The sequence below is a fragment of the Pipistrellus hanaki genome (assembly GCF_964339955.1).
Source record: "Pipistrellus hanaki genome assembly, chromosome: 4".
Lineage (NCBI taxonomy): Eukaryota > Metazoa > Chordata > Mammalia > Chiroptera > Vespertilionidae > Pipistrellus > Pipistrellus hanaki.
The window spans coordinates 43,306,017-43,325,983 of NC_140506.1; the positions used below are offsets into that span (position 1 = coordinate 43,306,017).

At 37.1% G+C, this 19,967-nt stretch overlaps 1 protein-coding gene and 1 pseudogene across 2 annotated transcripts; both read left to right on the forward strand.

Annotated features, from left to right (window-relative positions):
- Positions 1 to 4,729: 4,729 nt before the first annotated feature.
- On the forward strand, positions 4,730 to 12,783 carry LOC311621091 (ferritin light chain-like; annotated as a pseudogene). Its single transcript has 2 exons — positions 4,730 to 4,734; positions 12,261 to 12,783. The product of its transcript is annotated as a ferritin light chain-like (transcript).
- A 5,209-nt stretch (positions 12,784 to 17,992) lies between these two features.
- LOC311622227 (peptidyl-prolyl cis-trans isomerase A-like) lies at positions 17,993 to 18,498 on the forward strand (the record flags this gene model as incomplete). The annotated part of the gene is made up of 1 exon (XM_084883134.1): positions 17,993 to 18,498. One exon carries the CDS (start codon positions 17,993 to 17,995, stop codon positions 18,308 to 18,310), a length of 318 nt encoding a protein of 105 aa, XP_084739260.1. The 3' UTR covers positions 18,311 to 18,498.
- Between the last annotated feature and the right edge of the window lie 1,469 nt (positions 18,499 to 19,967).

Genomic DNA, 19,967 nt, shown 5'->3' on the forward strand with positions numbered 1-19,967 from the left:
CTTACGATATTCTAGGAGCTCAATAAATGTTACCTATTTTTATTAGGTCATAATGTGGCATACTAGGGAAGGTGTGACCTATATAACACATAGCTATATTACCATGAAATTTTTAAAAAGTGGAGAGAACCAAGTGACATCCTATATAATAAAGAGGTAGTATGCAAATTGACCATCATGCCCTCAAACAGGATGGCCACCCCCATGTGGTCACAAGACGGCGACCACAAGATGGCTGACACAGGAGGGCAGTTGGGGGCGACTGGGCCTGCAGGGGAGGGCAGTTGTGGGGGTGACCAGACTAGCAGGGGAGGGCAGCTGAGGGGGGACCAGGCCTACAGGGGAGGGCAGTTGGGGGGACCAGGCCTGCAGGGGAGGGCAACTGGGGGGACCAGGCCTACAGGAGAGGGCAGTTGGGGGCAATCAGGTTCGCAGAGGAGCAGTTAGGTGTTGAGCAGGCTGGCATGGGAGTGGTTAGGGGGTGATCAGGCTGGCAGGCAGAAGCGGTTAGGGGCAATCAGTAAGGCAGGCAGGTGAGCAGTTGGGAGCCACAGTCCTGGATTGTGAGAGGGATGTCCAATGGGTCCCAGATTAGAGAGGGTGCAGGCTGGGCTGAGGACACCGCCCCACCCCCCCCACTCCCAGTGTAGGAATTTCATGCACCAAGGCCTCTTGTATTAAATAAAACTGTTATAGAATAAGGACATATAAAGTTACAACTACTTTTGATATCGTTCTCATTATACTCTTACAGATAAGCAAGTATGTACTGTATAATTGTTTTCCAAACAATAAATTCAAAATTATTTAAAAGTGCAACAGAAAGGGGAAATTAGTGATACCATAGAACAAGATCACAAATATTTAATCTCAATTTTGACCAAATTCCTAGCCTTCACATTTTTCTCTAAAAGCAGTGGACTGAGTTAAAATTAAAAAAATCCAAATGATTTCTGTTTTCTCTTCCATCCCCTTTGGCTTAGGTGTAAAGGCTCCACAGCTACCCATAGTTGTTTGGGTCTGATTGTTGTAACTCTTTTACTACTGAAGGCCTACCTGAGTAGCTAAGCAAAACAAGACAGTGCTTAAATGCAAAAATCTTCTTGACTCTTCCTCAGGGAATATATAAATGCAGTTCCTCAATCAATAGTTCTCATTTATGTGGGTAACAGGTTCTTTTTTGTTGTTATATCAACAAAAAATATATAAAATATCACCCTGAGGATATTTTTCCACTAATTTTTAGAGATAGTAGAAAGGAGGGAGAGGAAAGAGAGAGAGAGAGGGATAGAACACACACATCAGTTGGTAGCCCCTAAACACACCTGACCAGGCCCAGAATGGACCCTGCAACCCAGGTACATGAATTAAACCTGCAATTCTTCAGTGCATGGCCACCATTCTAACCACTGAGCCACAGCATCCGGGGATATGTGCTTAACAGGTTCTTAGGAAACTATTATTTGCCTTTGAATATTGAGTTTAGTTTGTCAGTGGATATGAAAATATTTCTGCATCATATTTTTAATCTTCTGCATGTGAGTTGACCTAGCCTCAATTTTAAGTTCATTTCATAAGAAGAAAATTAATTCATCTTTGAAAGCAAGCTTATACAATTTTGTTAGTTTCCAAAAGTAGGACTACAGAAAGATTCATAAAGTTAATAGAATTAATTAATTTGATAAAATTAATAAAAGCTTGACTTCTGCCAAGTTGTATCATTAACTTTAGTTTTCATACAATAAATTCCACCTACTTGAGAACCATAAAGAAGACTCAAAGATGTTAGCTGTTATTAATAAATACATATTTTTAAGTCATTAACTTTAGGCACCAGAAGTGCTCTATGGTAAAAATAGCTACAATAAAGCCGTATTGCTTCTCAGGTAAATTCTTCTCCCAGATGTTTGAAAATGAGAGTCAAATTCTAATAGTATCACAGCATTTGCAGGGAATAGGCGGTATCCTAACCTGGCTCCTCTCTTCCTTACAGCTTCTAACTATAAACAGAGGTTTAATTTCATTGATCCAACTTCTATCTTAGAACTTTTCTGCACATGACTCCAGAGTTTAATGTCTTCTAATACATTTTCTCTGTCTGCCTACTGGATATTTTTATCATCTCATATTTACTATGTCTAAAACTTGTTCCTACAAATACCTTTGCTTCCAATTGATTTTTCTAATCCATGATTTTTTTTAAATCAGTTGAGCCCAAATTCTCCATATCCTCCAAGTGCTTTGTTTGGATTGGTGACCCACAGAGAACTGAGTATTCGTTACCTGCCTAGAATCGTTGCCTCCCATGCTGACTTGCTTTGGCCAGTGGAACATTAGTGAATAGGAAGCAAGGAAAGACTTAAAGTATATGCACATTGAGGTTTAAACTCTTGAAATGCTTTCTGGGAGCCTTGAGCCACCATAAAAAGAGATTCAGCTACTCTACTAGGGAGACCTCAGCTACTCTACTTGGGAGACCTCAGTCAGCTCCCACCGGTTCTGACCACCTATTTAAAGAACCCATCTTGCACATTCCAACACCAGCAGACACCAAGTGAAGAAGAAGACAGCTGAGCACAGCTTAGATGATACAATTAAGAGAAATAATAAGTTAACATGCAGCAATAGATTAAAGAAAATGTTTGTTATGAACCTATTGTCAAACACACCAGTTAATTAGGGATCTCTATTCTCATTGAATGCTTATTGTACTGTACTATACATTTTCTTGCTTCTTCCACCATGTAATATATCACATGAACTATGGGACTTTTTCATATCTTTATGTTTCCTTCTCCAGCATAAATATAAGTGTCTTACTTTCCAAATCTAGAACAGCAATAATTATTTGCTAAAAGAAGAGATGGAGAAAGGGAGAAGGTGAACTAAAGAAGGAAGGGGAAAAAATGAATCAAGTCAAACTGAACAGAAATAAACATGAGGCCACAGGCAAAGGGTAGGGAAAAACAGGTATTGACATTTTTGCCCATTGGGCAAAGACAAAAGAAAAATTCTGCATATATAACTATGACTATGAAATATAGGTGGCGGTAAGTGCCTGGAACATTTTCTATTTTGCGTATAAGATGATGGGCAATAAAACAGAAATAGCTGTCTTTTAGAAACCTTGCTATTATGCACTGGCATCACTTCTTTTTCAGCACATGCTTTTATAAGTGAAGAGAATGCCATCAATGTAAGCACTATCAATATATTTCCATATATATTTCACATATGTGCTGGATTAAAGGAGACTGAGTTTGTGTTCCAGAGAAGTTACCAACAAAGTCTCCCGTTAGGGATGTGGTGAGTGATTATAATTGATGACCATTTTAGCACTGTAGTAATGAGAACAAGGTAGATTTTTACTGTTTCCCACTCCTATCTTTATCACTGAAATAGACCCAGGGTGTGCCATTTTCTCTTCTTATTAGTCTTTGTCATAAGAATATGGCATCGGAATGTTAATGCCTGAAAGAAGCTGAGGAAAACAAAGTTTTGCAGCTTTAAGTCTCTGGTGTGCTGTAGGATTGGTTTCTAAGAAAAAAAAGAGCTTAAGCACTTCATAAATTTTTGTGAAAATTGTTGTGTAAGGTTTTTTTTAGAATGTCATTATTAAGAAGGATTAAATATTAAAATAATACTTTTCAATAAATACTCCTGGATTTATTCTTTCATTTTTGCAGGAAAGGTTCTTTAACAGTATTATGAGCCAGATAAGCGTCTCTTAAAATGCCATCATATGCCTCCAATTGTATTACACAAAAAAGGGAAAGTAGTTGAATCATATTTATGGCCAGTCTAAATTAGAATGAAAATAAATTTTGAACAAGTCAACTTGTCTAGAGACTATCTTGTTTACTCAGATTAATTAAGGGAAACAGAGTAGAAGATGTAAGTTCCTCTGTTCTCATGGGGTTTCTTTGTTTATCTGCCAAATCCATAAAGTCTTTACAATTTATCTACCGGAGCAGCGTTTTTAAAAATTCAATACCATGCCGGGGCCTCTTAGGGCAAAGCCAAGAGCACCGATTTGGAGCCAGACTTGAGTCCGAGCGGGCTTTCCACTGACTGTGGTTGTGGGAAGGCTGATGAACTTCTCTTTCACCTCAGTTCCCTCATCCACAAAATGGGCAAAATAGCTGATTATGGGAATGTGGGCATTAATATAGATGGTGTGAGAAAATGCTCTGTGAACTCTACTGCACTGGTTCTCAAAAAGTGATTTCTGAACCCGTGGCATTCTCTGGGAAGTTGGAAATGATCATTTGTAGCCCTCACCCTAGATCTGCTGAATCAGAAATAGTGCAGCGGGGGACTAGCAACCTCTGTTTCAGCGAGGCCCCCAGGACGTTCTGAGGGGTTCGGACTCTGAGAAGCACTGCTCTAAAGCACTTCCACTTACTATTGTAGTTTAGGCAAGTGCTTCCTGGCCTACCTCGGCACATCAGCTTCCTCATCTGTAAATGGAGATTTTAACCACAGAACTCATGGAAAAATTAAATAAGTTAATGTTTCTAAAGTGTTATGCTAGGCAAGTGGAAAACATAAGAGCTCTTATCCCATAATTCAAGTACTGCTCTCGGTCCTGAGAATATACAGTAATAGGATAGGCAGGGTTTAATTTGAACTGATTTTACTCTGGGCTCTCATCTCAGAGCAGCATCCTCTGGAAGAAACAAAATTAATTTTACTCATTCAAAAGTGGGATGATAACCACACATACAGAATGCGGTAAGAAAAACGGACACAATGTGTATGAATTGCTTTAAAAATGTCCATTGGTATTCATTCATTCATTTAAAATCTGTTATTATAGCACCTACTATGCATGAAGCAAAATGCTCAGGATAAATATTTTTAAATCTATCTTACAGGATTGCCGATTTCTCTCTGATTACCAATATCTACAAAGAGAGAAGAAAACTGACTGCCGGTAGTAAATTAGAAATCAAATGCCTATGTCCATGACAAGTTCCAATAAAATAAATAAAACCATGTGGTCATTCTCTTGCCTTTTTGTAGCAATTCAGCTGGAGTTTTCCAGTATAGACAAACATAAAATGAAGGTCCCACATGCTTTACTAATGCATGGATTATTTAACTTGAAGTAAAGGGGATGTTAAGAATTAGGGTTACTTATTTAGATTAAAGACTACATTCCACTTAATGAATATAAAAGCATAGTAATCGTGCAAACAAACAAATAAACAATGCCATAAGCACAGGAAGAAGTTGCCAAAGAAACAACAAAAGTACACAAGACTATTCATTTATTTGTTCATCAGTCATTTTAGTCCTTCAACAGATATGTATTAAATATTTACCAAAATCAGGAACTGTGCTAGAAGGAAAAAATAATGAAGAGATGGCTTCTGCTTCTGAAAAGCTCACGACCAGTGAGAGCTACACCATGACGTGACAATGTGAGTAGAGAACACAACAAATGCTACAATATATAATAATAAAAGCATCGTATGCTAATTAGACCAGGCATTCTTCTGGACAACCTTCCCGATGAAGCCCAGGTTCCAGGTGCCTGCCGGCGGCAGGAAGGAAGCCCAGATCCTGGGTGTCAGAGGGATTCTAATAAAGTTATAAGCCAGATTCTGTGACTTGTCAGAGAATGGAGCCATCACCTCCATCTGAGGAGCTTGAGAAACACTTCTTGAAGACAGGAACATGGTAGCTGCATCTGGAAGTTTGCAAAGGTGACTATTCATTTAAAATAGGTGAATATGCTTTGTGCATGCCAGTGACTGTGTTTATAGTCAAGGAACAGGAGAAAGGTAGGGTAGGAGCTTGTCTTTTCTGGTTAGGAAAATGTTCCCATAGAATTCCTGTTGAGATAAGAGCCAAAACCAGCAAGGAGAACAATAAGGAGGACGTACAGGCAGATGAGTGGATTAAGGCAGAGAAGTGTTCTGGATCAGAATTCATCATAACTTGGATTTGATCTTAAGAAGGGGGTATCGGTGGGTATGTATGGGAGTGGGGAGCAATGGTAAAATATGTACACAGATAATAATTTAATAAAAAATAAAATTAAAAAAATAAAAATTAAAAAAAAAGAAGGGGGTATCAATATCACACATCTACAAAAGTAAAAAAGATCAGAGCAATTACCTGGAGCCATGGAACTTGGTGCCCAAAGCTGCTAATTTAATGTGTCAGGGTTGTTCTAAACTTAAGCTATAATGGGATTTTTTTATTCTAGGAAGCTATAATGAGATTATTTTATTCTAGGAAGCTTCTCCCTGGGTGGGGGAGAGGGGAGCCTTTAGAGCAGTGGTTCTCAATCTTTCTAATGTCGTGACCCTTTAATACAGTTCCTCATGTTGTGGTGACCCCCAACCATAAAATTATTTTTGTTGCTACTTCATAACTGTAATTTTGCTATTGTTATGAATCGTAATGTAAATATCTGTGTTTTCCGATGGTCTTAGGCGACCCTGCTAGCGGTTCGATGGTTGCGACCCACAGGTTAAGAACTGCTGCTGTAGAGCCTAAGACCATCGGAAAACACAGATATTTACATTATGATTCATTAACAGTAGCAAAATTACAGTTATGAAGTAGCAACAAAAATAATTTTATGGTTGGGGGTCACCACAACATGAGGAACTGTATTAAAGGGTTGAGGCCTTAGAAAGGTTGAGAGTCACTACTTTAGAGAGTCTAGTGGGCACCAGGAGAAAACAGGAAAATATTTACTTTGCCACACTTGACCCTTCCCTTTTAATCAACTAACACATAGCCTTTAAGGAAAATCACTTAATTCTTTCATTTTAAAATAGCACCACCAATTTTTTTTTTATTGAAGGATATTTCTGTAAAAAATACTACCTATTATAAAGTCCCTAAATGTTCCAAAATTGATCTTGTAAAACCCTGGGACCTAGCATAGGTGACATTACAATTGTGGCAGATATAAAGTGAATATGGAATGCTAAGGATGGAGGAAAGAGAAGTTTCTAAATATTTGATGGAAAGTAAGTAAAGATACTTTAAAATTTCTGAGATTTAAAAACTAAAATATTTCTTTTTTGACTCTACCTTTCTAGATCAGTTTTCACAATGACTTATTTTCCAAGAATGACCATTGAAGTATGCTTTTAAAATATCATTAACTCGGATATTTTAACATACTTGGTATATTTTATCCATTGTAGGAGTACATGTACATATATACATATATTTGCATATATATATAAATGTATATATACTAATATATATCAATTACTGTTGACATAGCAACAATATTTAAGAATATTTTGGGGGGAATAAGAACACATATGTAATACCTTAATCAATAAAGAAATATAAAAAAAGAATATTCAGAATATAATTACCTATTATCTTCTACCTTAACATAGTTATTTTTTCATTTTTTGCTTATTTCCTTTTATAAGCAGAGTTGCAAAAAATAGAAATTTTAAATATTTTAATGATGCTAATGTTCAATATAATAAGACAGATGCTAAAAGACTCCCTTGAAAGAGAAAGTTGGGCAACCACTGATATGAAGTGTATCAAAAAGTACTAGGTGGTCTCAAAACTGAAGAACAAGGCCTGAATAATTGGAAATAGCCAAGGGCCATGTTGGCAATTGTGCTATTATAAAGGCTAGTTCTTAATAGTGGTTATATTTTAATACTTTGGAAATAGATCAAAAGCAGAGGTTATAGTTGAAAGATCAGAGGTGAAGTAACAGGGAAAACATAATAATGAGCTTTTACTTTAATCACTTAATACACAAGTTTAAGTCTTTAAACAAAGGACTATTATTTGAAGAACACCAAAGGATCTTGACAAAGAGAAGATTATTTGAAGTTTAAGTTCTAAAATCTTTTAAGGGTTTAAAGTATTGTGAGAAGACCTTTTAAAATATACCACCATTACTGGGGACTCTGCAGAAGTGAAATGAGGAGAAACCTTATTTTTAATATCTTTCAAAAGGATATTCTGCCTTTAAAAGAGTTCTCTAGAGTTCAGAGGTGGGAAAATCGGCATATTATAACTGGTTTTGCATCTGGAAATTTTAATAATGCTTAGGATGACATGATGAACTACTAGATTAACCCAATGGTCACTTCCAGACCTGTACACCTATAACAGTCTTTCCCAAATAAACCCTTGTTGTACCACAAAGATCAGTTTGAAGAATCTGAGAATGGCTGAAATTTATGCCCTCTTTTCAATATCTTTGGGAATATTTTTTGGCTAAAATAAATTTCAACTGTAGGCTTTATAAATATGGTAATAATCTGTGCAATTGAATTTGGAAGCAATTGTCAGCCAGATAAATATTTATCAATCAATTATGCAAAAATATTTCTCAGGTAATTTGTTAATATTCCAAAGTTGTATAATCATTAAAAGTTCAATCCACTTAAATATTTTAAAAATATCAAAATCTAGAAATTTCACTTTGGATCATTTAAAATCTCTCGCTTTCTTGAATAGAACATTGAAATATTTTTAATCACCCAGGAAAGTTCTCAATTTAGTTCATTTGCAGACACAGCCTAAGCTATATTTCAAGCAGATGTTTAGTAACTGTACATAAATATTCCTAGACATATCAAACACATGAGGAAAGGAAATGTTTTAATTTAATGTTGTATAGTGTATCACACCAAAAAAAATTTTATTTAATTTTATTATTGTCACTTTGTTTAGAGAAACTCTTGAGTTACTTTAAGGATTTCTTACACCTACTGGTAGATAGATAAGGCCTTGAATGTGGTCGTATATATATTGAAATTGAAATTGGAATTAAAAGCTATGGCTAGATAAGTAAGTGGATAAAATATTTTTCAGACGTAAACATTTTTACAGAAGTATTTATGAGTGAAAGCATATGCTATCCAGGATTTGCTTTGAAAATCATACAATAAAAATCAACACCATTATATTCATTAATATTTAACTGATTCTATTAGTTCTATCTCATCATTAACAACTGCACATTTAAATTTTTTTCTTGACATTCTGAGGGGGAGAAAAAAAACAAACAAACTCTCATCTCCCTAGAATTGAGACCAAAGACTATCTTGTGATTGAAATGTAAGCTCCTTGAATTGTGGGGGACATATCTCATTTATTGTTGAACTCAACAGCACCTAACATAGAATCATGCATGTGGAAGAGCTCAATAAATGTTTGTTGATTTGAGTTTATCAATCCATTTAGTAAATTTTTATCCTTGAAAATAATTCAAGAAGTGTGTTAAATAAAGCTCTTTACTAATAGCTTCCCTTAATTTTAAAAGACTCTAAAGGTCCTTATGTAAAATGTGTAAAGAGGTTGTTTTTGTTTTGTTTTATGCATTTCCTCAAAATGACACAAGAGTAATATGTACTTAATTTTCAGAACATTCCTCAGTAAGCAAAATTTATCTTAAAATTCATTGAAATTTGATGCTGATTTTCTAAATTTGAAATACAAATTTAATCAACATTTCTAAGTGATTTGGTAAATTAAATGGAAGGTGGAATTCCTGAAAAAGGAATTATGACCCAGGAAAAGATTTTTCTTCCAATTTGTGGAAATGAAAGGTAATATTGTAATTATTCCAGTTATAATAGATGGAGAAAAAATCCTGGTTAGTAGCTTTTATACTGGGTGGTAATACTACATAAAAGTACTTCAGACAGTGGAAACATAACAGTAGGTGCAAATACAGTGCAAATACAAACTATAGGTAAAAAGAACAACAAAATACAAACTTTGAAATTGAATGTTTTTATCTTTGCAGAAATACTTCTTTCTTGAGCTAGAAGATACCAGCCCGAGGCACTGACAGATAATGAAGTTAATAGAAGTAAAGCAGCTTAGTAGTTCTGAGCATGAAAATATAACCTTAAAAGTTTAATTTTATTTTTCTAAAATTTGTTATTTTATGTTAAAATTCTATAGTTTTTCATAGTTCATTATGTAAGTCTACTGTGTTCAAGTTAAGGAACCTCACTTGCCTCCATTATTGATGGGAATGTGAGCACAACTATTTTGTGGAACAATTTTGCCTTCTGACATGATATTGTACAAAGAAAACTGTAAAGACTCCACAAAAAACAGTACTAGATTTAATAAATGAATTTGGCAATATAGCAGGCTACAAAATCAACACCCAAAAATCTATGGCTTTTTTATATACCAACTAGAGGCCCGATGCATGAAATTCATGTAAGGGGCTTGGCCCCTGCTGTTGCAGTGGCTGCCTGGGCCCCTGCTGCAGTGGTGGCTGCCTCTGCCTTGCGTGTCCCCCACCCCTCCCTCCACTGCCACTGTGGCTTCATCCAGAAGGACTCCTGGTCTAATTAGCATATTACACTTTTATTATTATAGATAATGAATTCTCAGAAAGAGAAACTAAACAAACAATCCCATTTACCATTGCAACAAAAATTAAAAGACTTAGGATAAATTTAACCAAGGAGATAAAAGAATTGTACTCGGAAAACTACAGGACATTGGAAAAAGAGAAGAGTGGAAGAATATTACTGTGTTCATGGACTGGTAGAATCAATATCATTAAAATGTCCATACTATTCAAGGCAATCTACAGATTCAATGCAATCCTATTAAAATACCAACAGTATATTTCACAGACCTACAACAAATACTCCAAAAATTTATATGGAACCAACAAAAAGACCTCATAGCTACAACAATCTTGAGAAAAAAGAGCAAAGTTGGAGGAATCACAATACCTGACATCAAGTTATTCTACAAAGCCACCATAATCTAAACAGCTGGTACTGATTGTCACAAGAACAGGCATATAAATCAATGGAAAAGAACAGAGATCCCAGAAATTGACCCAAACCATTATGCTCAATTAATATTTGACAAAGGAGGCAAGACCATACAATGGAGTCAAGACAGTCTCCTCAATAGTGTTGGAAAAATTGGACGGGTACATGCAAAAACATCAAAGTAGACCACCTACTTACACCATGCACAAGAATAAACTCAAAAATAGATAAAAGACTTAAATGTAAGACAGGAAAACATAAAAATCCTAAAAGGAACCATAGGCAGCAAAATCTCATACATCTCTCATAGCAATGTGTTTATGGATGCATCTTCTAATACACTGCTGGTGGGAATGCAAACTGGTGCAGCCATTATAGAAAACAGTATGGAGTTTTCTCAAAAAAAAAATTAAATATGGAACTGCCAATTGACCCAGTAATCCCACTTTTAAGAGTATATGCTAAGAAACCGAAGAATCTCTTACCCTTTGAGACAGCATGGAGGGACACGAGAGTATCATGCTGAGTGAAATAAGTCAGTCAGAGAAAGACAAGTACCACATGATATCACTCATATGTGGAACCTTAGTAACAAAATAAACTGATGAACAGAGTGGATCCAGAGACACAGAAGCATGGAACAGAGTGCAGAATCCTGGAGGAAAGGCAGGGAGGGTGGGTGGGTGGAAGGTAATAACCAAAGTTCTTGTTGTATGTATATACAACCCATGGAACAGACAATTAGAGGGTGAAAGCCTGGGGTGGGGCTGGACTGGAGGAGGTTAATGAGGGCAAGGGGAACATGTGGTAATACTTTCAACAATAAAGATTAAAAAAAAAAAAAAAAGTAAGGATCTACAACCAAGATTATTCTACCCAACAAAGCTATCATTTAGAACTGAGATTCAGATAAAGAGCTTCACAGACAAGAAAAAGCTAGAGTTCATCACCACCAACCCAGTATTACATGAAATGTTGAAGTGTATTCTTTGAAAAGAGGAAGAAGAGATGGAGAAGAGATAAAAAAAAATATGAACAATAAAATTGCAACAACATATCTATCAATAATTGAATCTAAAAATAAAAATAAACAAGAAATCTAATGAACAAAATAAACTGGTGAATAAAATAGAATCAGAGGCATGGAATCATGAAACAGACTTACAAATCTCAGAGGGAACGGATAGGGAAGGAGAGGAGAAATTAACCAAACACACGGTAGGGTAGTAAAGACCTGAGGTGGGTCGGTAACCGGGTGGAGGGGGGCAATGGGAGAAAAAAAGGGGAACATCTATAATACTCAACAATAAAGATTTTAAAAAGAAAACAACAACAACAAAAAAAAAACAGTGTTTGGACGAAACTGACCCATGGATATGCCTTTTTCCAGGCTCCACACACTCTCTAGCGTCTTATCCAGTCACCACATTTGAAACCACCTCTGAGTCCTAACTACACACCGCTTTTTTCTCCTTTAACTCCTTATTGCCAAACAACCAGGAGCTCCCAAATTCGTCAGAATTATTTCACCGAGGTGGAGGCTGCTGTCAACCCCCTGGCCACCGGGCATCTGCAGGTGCCCTACACCTACCTCTCTCTGGGCTTCTGTTTTGACCAGGACGATGTGGCTCTGGAGTGCGTGGGCCACTTCTTCCGCGAGTTGGCAGAGAAGAAGCGAGAGGGCTCTGAGCATCTCTAAAAGATACAAAGCCAGTGCAGTGGCCGCATTCTCTTCCAGGACGCGCTGAAGACTCCCAAGATGAGTGGGCAACACTCAGGACGCCATGGAGGCCGCCCTGGCCTTGGAGAAGAGCCTGAACCAGGTCCTTGTGGAGCTGCAGGCCCTGGGTTCTACCTGCACAGACGCTCCTCCCTGTGGCTTCCTGGAGAACCACTTCCGGGATGAGAGGGGGGAACTCATCAAGAAGATGGGCGACACCTGACTCACCTGCATAGGCTGGCCGGCCCCCAGGCTGGGCTGAGCGAGTATCTCTTTGAAAAGCTCACCCTCGAGCAGGACTAGGAGCCTGTGGAGCCCGGAGGCCTTTGAGGGCCCCCTCTGCATTCCCCTGGTTGTCTGGCTTTTACCTGAGCCTTTTCCCTAAACTACTAGCCATTCTTTTAATCATCCTGAAGCCCTCTCCCATGCATTGGACCAAATGAAACAATAAGGCTTTTTGCAGCAAAGCAGCCAACACCAAAAAAATATATAAAAAATAAAAATTAAAAAAAGAATGAGATTGGAAGGTACACCAAAATTACTTCAGTAATGTTAAAATAGCATTACCTACGTCACAAAGTTTCTACCAACAAATGAAACAATTATTGAGCAAAGTCAACATGATTTGCCTTTTAAAATAATTAAATGTCATGGCTAATTCAAATGAGGGGATGATCAGATAAGATTTTCTTTTATTTGCATGTAACTTTATAGCTGAAAACTATATATCAGAAAAACATTTTTATCTTGACGGTGTCAAATATTTCACCAAACCCAAGTAGCAAATAGGGAATGGTATTTAGAGGAAAATGGCATACCACATCAAAGTGGTGATTTAGTATCAGATGCCCTGGACAAGATGAATGTCAAAATAGTGCATGCTGGGTAGTGTTAATAGAAAAAATTAATGCCTGTGCTCTGAAGACTCCACAGCTAAACTGGAGTAGTGCATTTTCATTTTCAGAGGAATTTGGTGAACAAATGACTAAATATCCACCAAACCTTGGTACTAATGAAAAATACAGTGCATTCTGAGAAAATCAATATATAGTTTGCCTGAAGGTATCCCAAAGGAAACATTCAGTTATTGAGGTTTAAAATACGTTAGCTCCAGAATAATAAAATTATTGAATTACAGGCGTTTGTAAGAACAGCTAAGGGGTTAAAGACATTTTCATATTTTATCAAAGCTCTAAAACTGCTGTACAGAGTTTTTATGCGTTTTTTTTTTTATTTTTTTCCTTGCTGCTTCTTCATGCTAAAAGCCTTCACCAATTCCTCAGAGCATTGCTTCACTGTTTAGAGCTTCCTAATTTGTTCATCAAATAAAGTATAGTCAGTCCCACTCCTACCTGCCCTCCATTGGTTCACACAGTCACTGAAGATTGAGTTGGGGGACTGAATGCATAGCTTAAGGAGCAGATATTTGTCACAATGTCTTACTGCAGTTAGTTACCAAACTGTTGAAGTTTTGTTTGTGTTAGTTATTGAAAAATAATTACTTTGCCCTGACCGGTTTGGCTCAGTGATAGAGCATTGGCCTGCGGACTGAAGGGTCGCAGGTTCGATTCCGGTCAAGGGCATGTACCTTGGTTGCAGGCACATTCCCAGTAGGGGGTGTGCAGGAGGCAGCTGATCGATGTTTCTCTCTCATCAATGTTTCTAACTCTCTATTCCTCTCCTTTCCTCTCTGTAAAAAAAATCAATAAAATATATTTTTTAAAAAGAAAAAATAATTATTTTTTTAGCCAAACCACATTGGCTTTAATATAAATCTTATTTTGTTTCACAATATAAAGAAAAATGGGAATTCTCCATTTTAAAAATGTAATGAAAATGTCTATATAAAGTGCTTAAGACTGTCTCTGCAGGAAAACTGAAGTATATGTTGGAAAATCAGTAACTCAATTTGGACTAACTCATGAGGTCAATTCAGGTAATAATCTAATTTAACTCTAGCAGTAAACATTTATTAGTTAATTCCTTAATATTTGTTTAATAATCTGGAACTAAAGTCTTTCCTAGGGAGAATAACAAATTTTTTGGAAATAAGTCTGGCAAGGTGGTTAGTACATTTCCCCTCTTTTACTGAGTTATAAAACTATCAGTAGTTGATGAAGAGATGATTGAAGACAAGCATTTGTCAAAAACTAATTTCATGAAGCAATACTAAATTCAGTACAGAAGTATTTTAAAATATTCAATAGTATCAACTTAGTAAAAAAAAATTTCTTCTAATTTAAAAGAATACTAACAGATACATGTTTGTCTTCTACAAATACTACTATATTTGCCCTAGCTTTAGTCAAGAGAAAGTCCATTTAAGAGTTTTTACAGCCGGAACCGGTTTGGCTCAATGGATAGAGCATCAGCTTGGAGACTGAAGGGACCTGGGTTCGATTCCGGTCAAGGGCATGTGCCTTGGTTGCAGGCATATCCCCAGTAAGGGGTGTGCAAGAGGCAGCTGATCGATGACTCTCTCACATCGATGTTTCTAGCTCTCTATCTCTCTCCCTTCTTCTCTGTACAAAATCAATAAAATATATATATTTTTAAAAAAGAGTGTTTACAAAGTTAGTTTCATAATCATCTTTTAGTAATCACAGAGGTGCAGACAGAACTGTCATATTCAGAAATCATCACTAAGAAATAATTCATTATAATTTTGTTAGTGTAGCCCTAAGCCACTTACTCCAATTTCCTAGTTTTGGATTATTTAAAATGTCCCAAAGTTAGATAGTATTATGACACTTCCTTACACTTTACAAAAAAAATTTTAGTTCATTTTTATAAAGAAAAAAAAATACAGCACATTTAGCCATGGACTATAGCCACAGAAATAGAATGTGGTAACTATAAAGAGAGTGAGTACAACTATTCCAAGTATTGTTTGCACTATGTTGAACTAGTGAGATGAGTTCTGCATGTCAATGGTTTGCCTTGGTCATTTAGCGCTGACTCAAAGAATTGAAAATACATCTAGTGATCTGTTCATCAAACTTCACTGAAAATGAAAGTGCCTCTTCACCTTGGTCCCACCATGAAGACAGTTAAAGTAGACTACTCTATCCTCCAAGATGCCCACTTTGAGAATATTCTCAGAGTAATTACAGAATCTTTTTTTTTATAGACAAATTCTTAACACAGGGTCTGCAGCTGGGTTGAAATAGTGACTCTCAGCAAGTGCTCTGAACCCAGCTGGTAAGAAATGACTTACTATCCTGATCAGTAAATCACCTATAGATGGTGTGAAGAGTGAAGTCCTAGGGTCTACATCCCTGATGTAAACTTTGTGCTGCTCTCTAGAAACTATGAGAGGCAAAAATAGCACAAGATTTCCAGCCTTCAGAATCATTACAATTCATTTAAAAATCTTACTTGACTTTGAGTACATTAATTATGACTTAGTTTATTATTATCAGTGAATGACTATGACAATTTTTTGTCATTTTAAAAAAGAACTAAATACTAAAGTGAGTAAAAAGTTAATTAACAAGAAACTATAATTACCATCAAAATATGCACATTTTAACAGATTATCTTGTTTCTGAATGATTTCTTTATTGTGGAGGAACTTGATATTTTAATTAGTCATTTGGGGTACATTAGTCCATTTTCTTCTAGAAAAGAATCCTATATAATAAAATCCTAATATGCAAATTGACCAAAAGGCAGAACAAACAGTGGGAAGACCTGCAGAATGACCAAGCGACCTTCGGCGGCGGTGGTGATCTGGGGGTAGGCGGCCTAGTGGTGATGGGGGAGAGGGGAGGGGATGGTCAGCAGGCAGCACCAGGCCACCAGACAAGGTGGGTGCCAGCAGAGGGCCCCCCAATCGCCCCACCTGCTATTCTCCCCATAGATGGCCCGATCACCGGCCAGGCCTAGGGACCCTACCCTATATATTGGAAACAGTCTCTTAGATTTAAAAACCTGGCAAGACTACTCTAACTCTGAAAAAACAGGATGATGCAGCAATGACATGCTTGGACTCTGGCTTGCACACTTTGTGGTCAGCCATAATTCTGACACTTATAACTGTGTGACAAAGCCAATTACTTAAATTCTACTTCAGTTTTTCCACCCATAAGATAAGGAAAATGGTACTACTGCCTCAGAAGGATCATGTTATGCACTACTTTTTATAATCAGGGCAAAAAAATGTAACTGCCCATACAACAGCAAGATTCCTTTTACCTTATGAAAAGTATGGTCACTGGTACATGCAGCGTCCCAGATTGCAAGAGGGATGTCTGACTGCAGGTTTAGGCCCGACACCCCCTGAGGGATCCTGGATTGCCAGAGGATTCAGGCTAGACTGAAGGACCACCCCCCATGTATGATTTTGTGCACCAGGCCTCTAGTACATGATAAATTGATACTCTCAATATTATGAAATACCAGCAGTGAAAATTATAAAAATAAACTTTAAGATTGAAATTGGAATTTTTAGAAAATATCTACTACTGACATTTTAGAACCTTAATATGAGATCCACATGTTTTATAGAATATTACTATTAAAGATATATTATTTTTATGAGTATTTAATATGTTATATATAAAGTTGTTGCTTCCTACCAAATTAATGAATTTGGCATTTAAGATATAACTCGGTGTAGTGGAGAGCAAGCACTTCATTAAAGTGCTGGATGTGACACTCTCTAACTATAATAATGGGCAACTATTTTACACCTAATGAGGTTATTATGATGATTAAAGGAGATAATATATGCAAAAACACTTGGTTCAGAGTTGGCTTTCAGTAATCAATAGTGCCTTTCCCTTCTGCGATTCTCTTTCCTTATGCTATGCAGATATTTTTTCTTTTAATATTCACAATAAGCCAACATAGTTGGTAATTTTAGCAGCTACCTAGATTTTTAGAATATGGTCCTGTAGTCCTCAGTGGATGTCACAATCCCTGCACATACCTGGCCATCTCTATCTATAAGACAAAAACCTCTTTTTTCAGAGCGTGTGTACTTGCTCACTAGACAAAAATATATGAAGACCAACGTGTTGGTAATTTTGGAATCAATGCTTTGACTTGTGTCATTTTTATTTTTTCCAAACTGTTGGCTCATTTATTTTGTTAAAAAAAATTCTTTACACAAAATTCAATGAGAAAAGAAAAAAAAGTGATTTCAATAATTTCTAGAATGTTCTTAATATAATTTACTAATATTTTAAGCTGTTATAAAAACGTGCATAAGTGATTTCATGAATCGATTCAGTGGTCTTAATTAAAATAACTTTTGAATTCAACATCTGACTTAAAACTAAAATATAGCTTTGCAGACGCCGCCACCCGGAACCTGCCCGTGACTAGCCACGGTGAACCCCACCGTGTTCTTCCACATTGCCTCGAGGGCGAACCCTTGGGCCACGTCTCCTTCGAGCTGTTTGCAGACAAAGTTCCAAAGACAGCAGAAAACGTCCGTGCTCTGAGCACTGGGGAGAGAGGATTTGGTTGTAAAGGTTCCTGCTTTCACAGAATTATTCTGGGATTTATGTGCCAGGGTGGTGACTTCACACTCCATAAAGGCACAGGCAGGCGGCAAGTCATCTATGGGCAGAAATTTGAGGATGAGAACTTCGTCCTGCAACACACAAGTCCTGGCATCTTGTCCATGGAAAATGCTGGACCTAACACAAACGGCTCCCAGATTTTCATCCTCACCGCCAAGGCTGGGTGGTGGGATGGCAAACACCTGGTCTTCGGCCAGGTGGAGGAGGGCATGGATATTGTGACAGCCATGGAGCGCTTTGGGTCCAGGAATGGCAAGACCAGCAAGAAGATCACCATTGCTGACGGTGGACAACTCTGATCAATTTGACTTGTGTTTTATCTTCACCACCAGACCATGCCTCCTGTAGCTCAGGAGAGCACCCCTTCACCCCAATTAGCTTAGAATGTTCTATAATCTTTGTGCTCTTGCCGGTTTATTGGATTCCATAATTTCCTTACTCCTTCCCAGTCTAACTGGATTGCAGAGTTAAGTTTATGATTATGAAATAAAAACTAAACAGTTAAAAAAACTAAAATATAAATAACACTACTCTAGAAAGGAAGGCAAAATTTCACACAAACCAATCTAAAAGAAAGTAACACTCAGATCCAAAAAATACAATGAACTGTAGGTCAGTCTTATTTATTTACTGCAAAATCCCTGTTAGAACATTGACTTCAGAATAACTTTGTGGATGAAGTTCTCAGTGTCTGCTTATTTTTAAAAAGTAATAATGATGACAGATTTCTTCTGATCTTTCAGAGCCCCAATCATTTTTGCCCCAGCAATATTTTTCTAGTCTTTAAAATGTTCTGTGGAATATAGAATAAGGTTAAAGGCAGCATTCTGTCAGTGAGGCCTTCCTTGGGCAGAAAAAGAAATTTAGAAAAAAAGTTAGTTTTCTATAGCAAGGCCTGAAGAAAGCCTAACAGCCAAAACATCACCTTTAACATGGTTTCTATTTCTGAATAGTTAACCAACCAACCCCTCCTTTATTCTTTGGTCTAGAAACTAGTATGGGTTTCTCTCTCAGTATTTTAAATGTATTCTGTCTTTTGGGCCTCATTAGAAAGTCTCTCAATATCACTAGCCTTTTATTCTTCCTCATTGTACAAGAGCAAATTAATGCTTAGTCAAGCTGCAGAAACAATAGCACAATTGTATATACATTTGAAATTTATGGTATGTGTATTCTCAAACCATTAGCTTAAAAAGCATGGTCTTTCTTATTAAATAATAGGCTTGGTTATGATGATATAATCATTAATTCATAACATGCCCTAAAATTGGGATTGTTGAAAAAGAGAATACACATACTGCAGTTACACTCAACAGCATAGATGAATTGCAAAAAAAAAAAAAAAAAAAAAAAAGTATACATTGAGTGGCCAGATTATTATGACCAGCCCATCAGTACTTCGTTGGGCCACCTCTTGCCTTCAGTACTGCAGCGATTCTTCCTGGCATTGACTCCACAAGATGTTGAAAGGTGATGCGAGGAATCTGACACTATGCCTGATGAATAGCACTGTCCAGTTCTATAAGACTGGATGGTTGTGAAACCAGCTGCCTGATGGCTATTTTACCTTTATCCCACAAATGCTCAATTGGATTGAGATCTGATGATTGTGGGGGCCACCTAAGCAAGGTAAAGTCTCCCTCATGTTCTTGAAACCACTCCTACACAATATGAGCACCATGGCATGGCGCATTGTCTTGTTGGAAGAAGCCATCTCCATTGGGCTACACCATCGACATGATAGGATGAACATTATCAGCAACAATACTTAGGTATGTTGTGCTATTCAGACGTTGTTCCACATGAATTGAATGGCCCAAATCATCCCAGGAAAGCATGCCCCAAACCATAGCACTGCCCCCACCAGCTTGAAGGGTTGTACTCATGCATGTGGGGTGCATGCTTTCATGCTGTTTCCACCAAATTCTCACTCTGCCATCTGCATGATGCACCTGG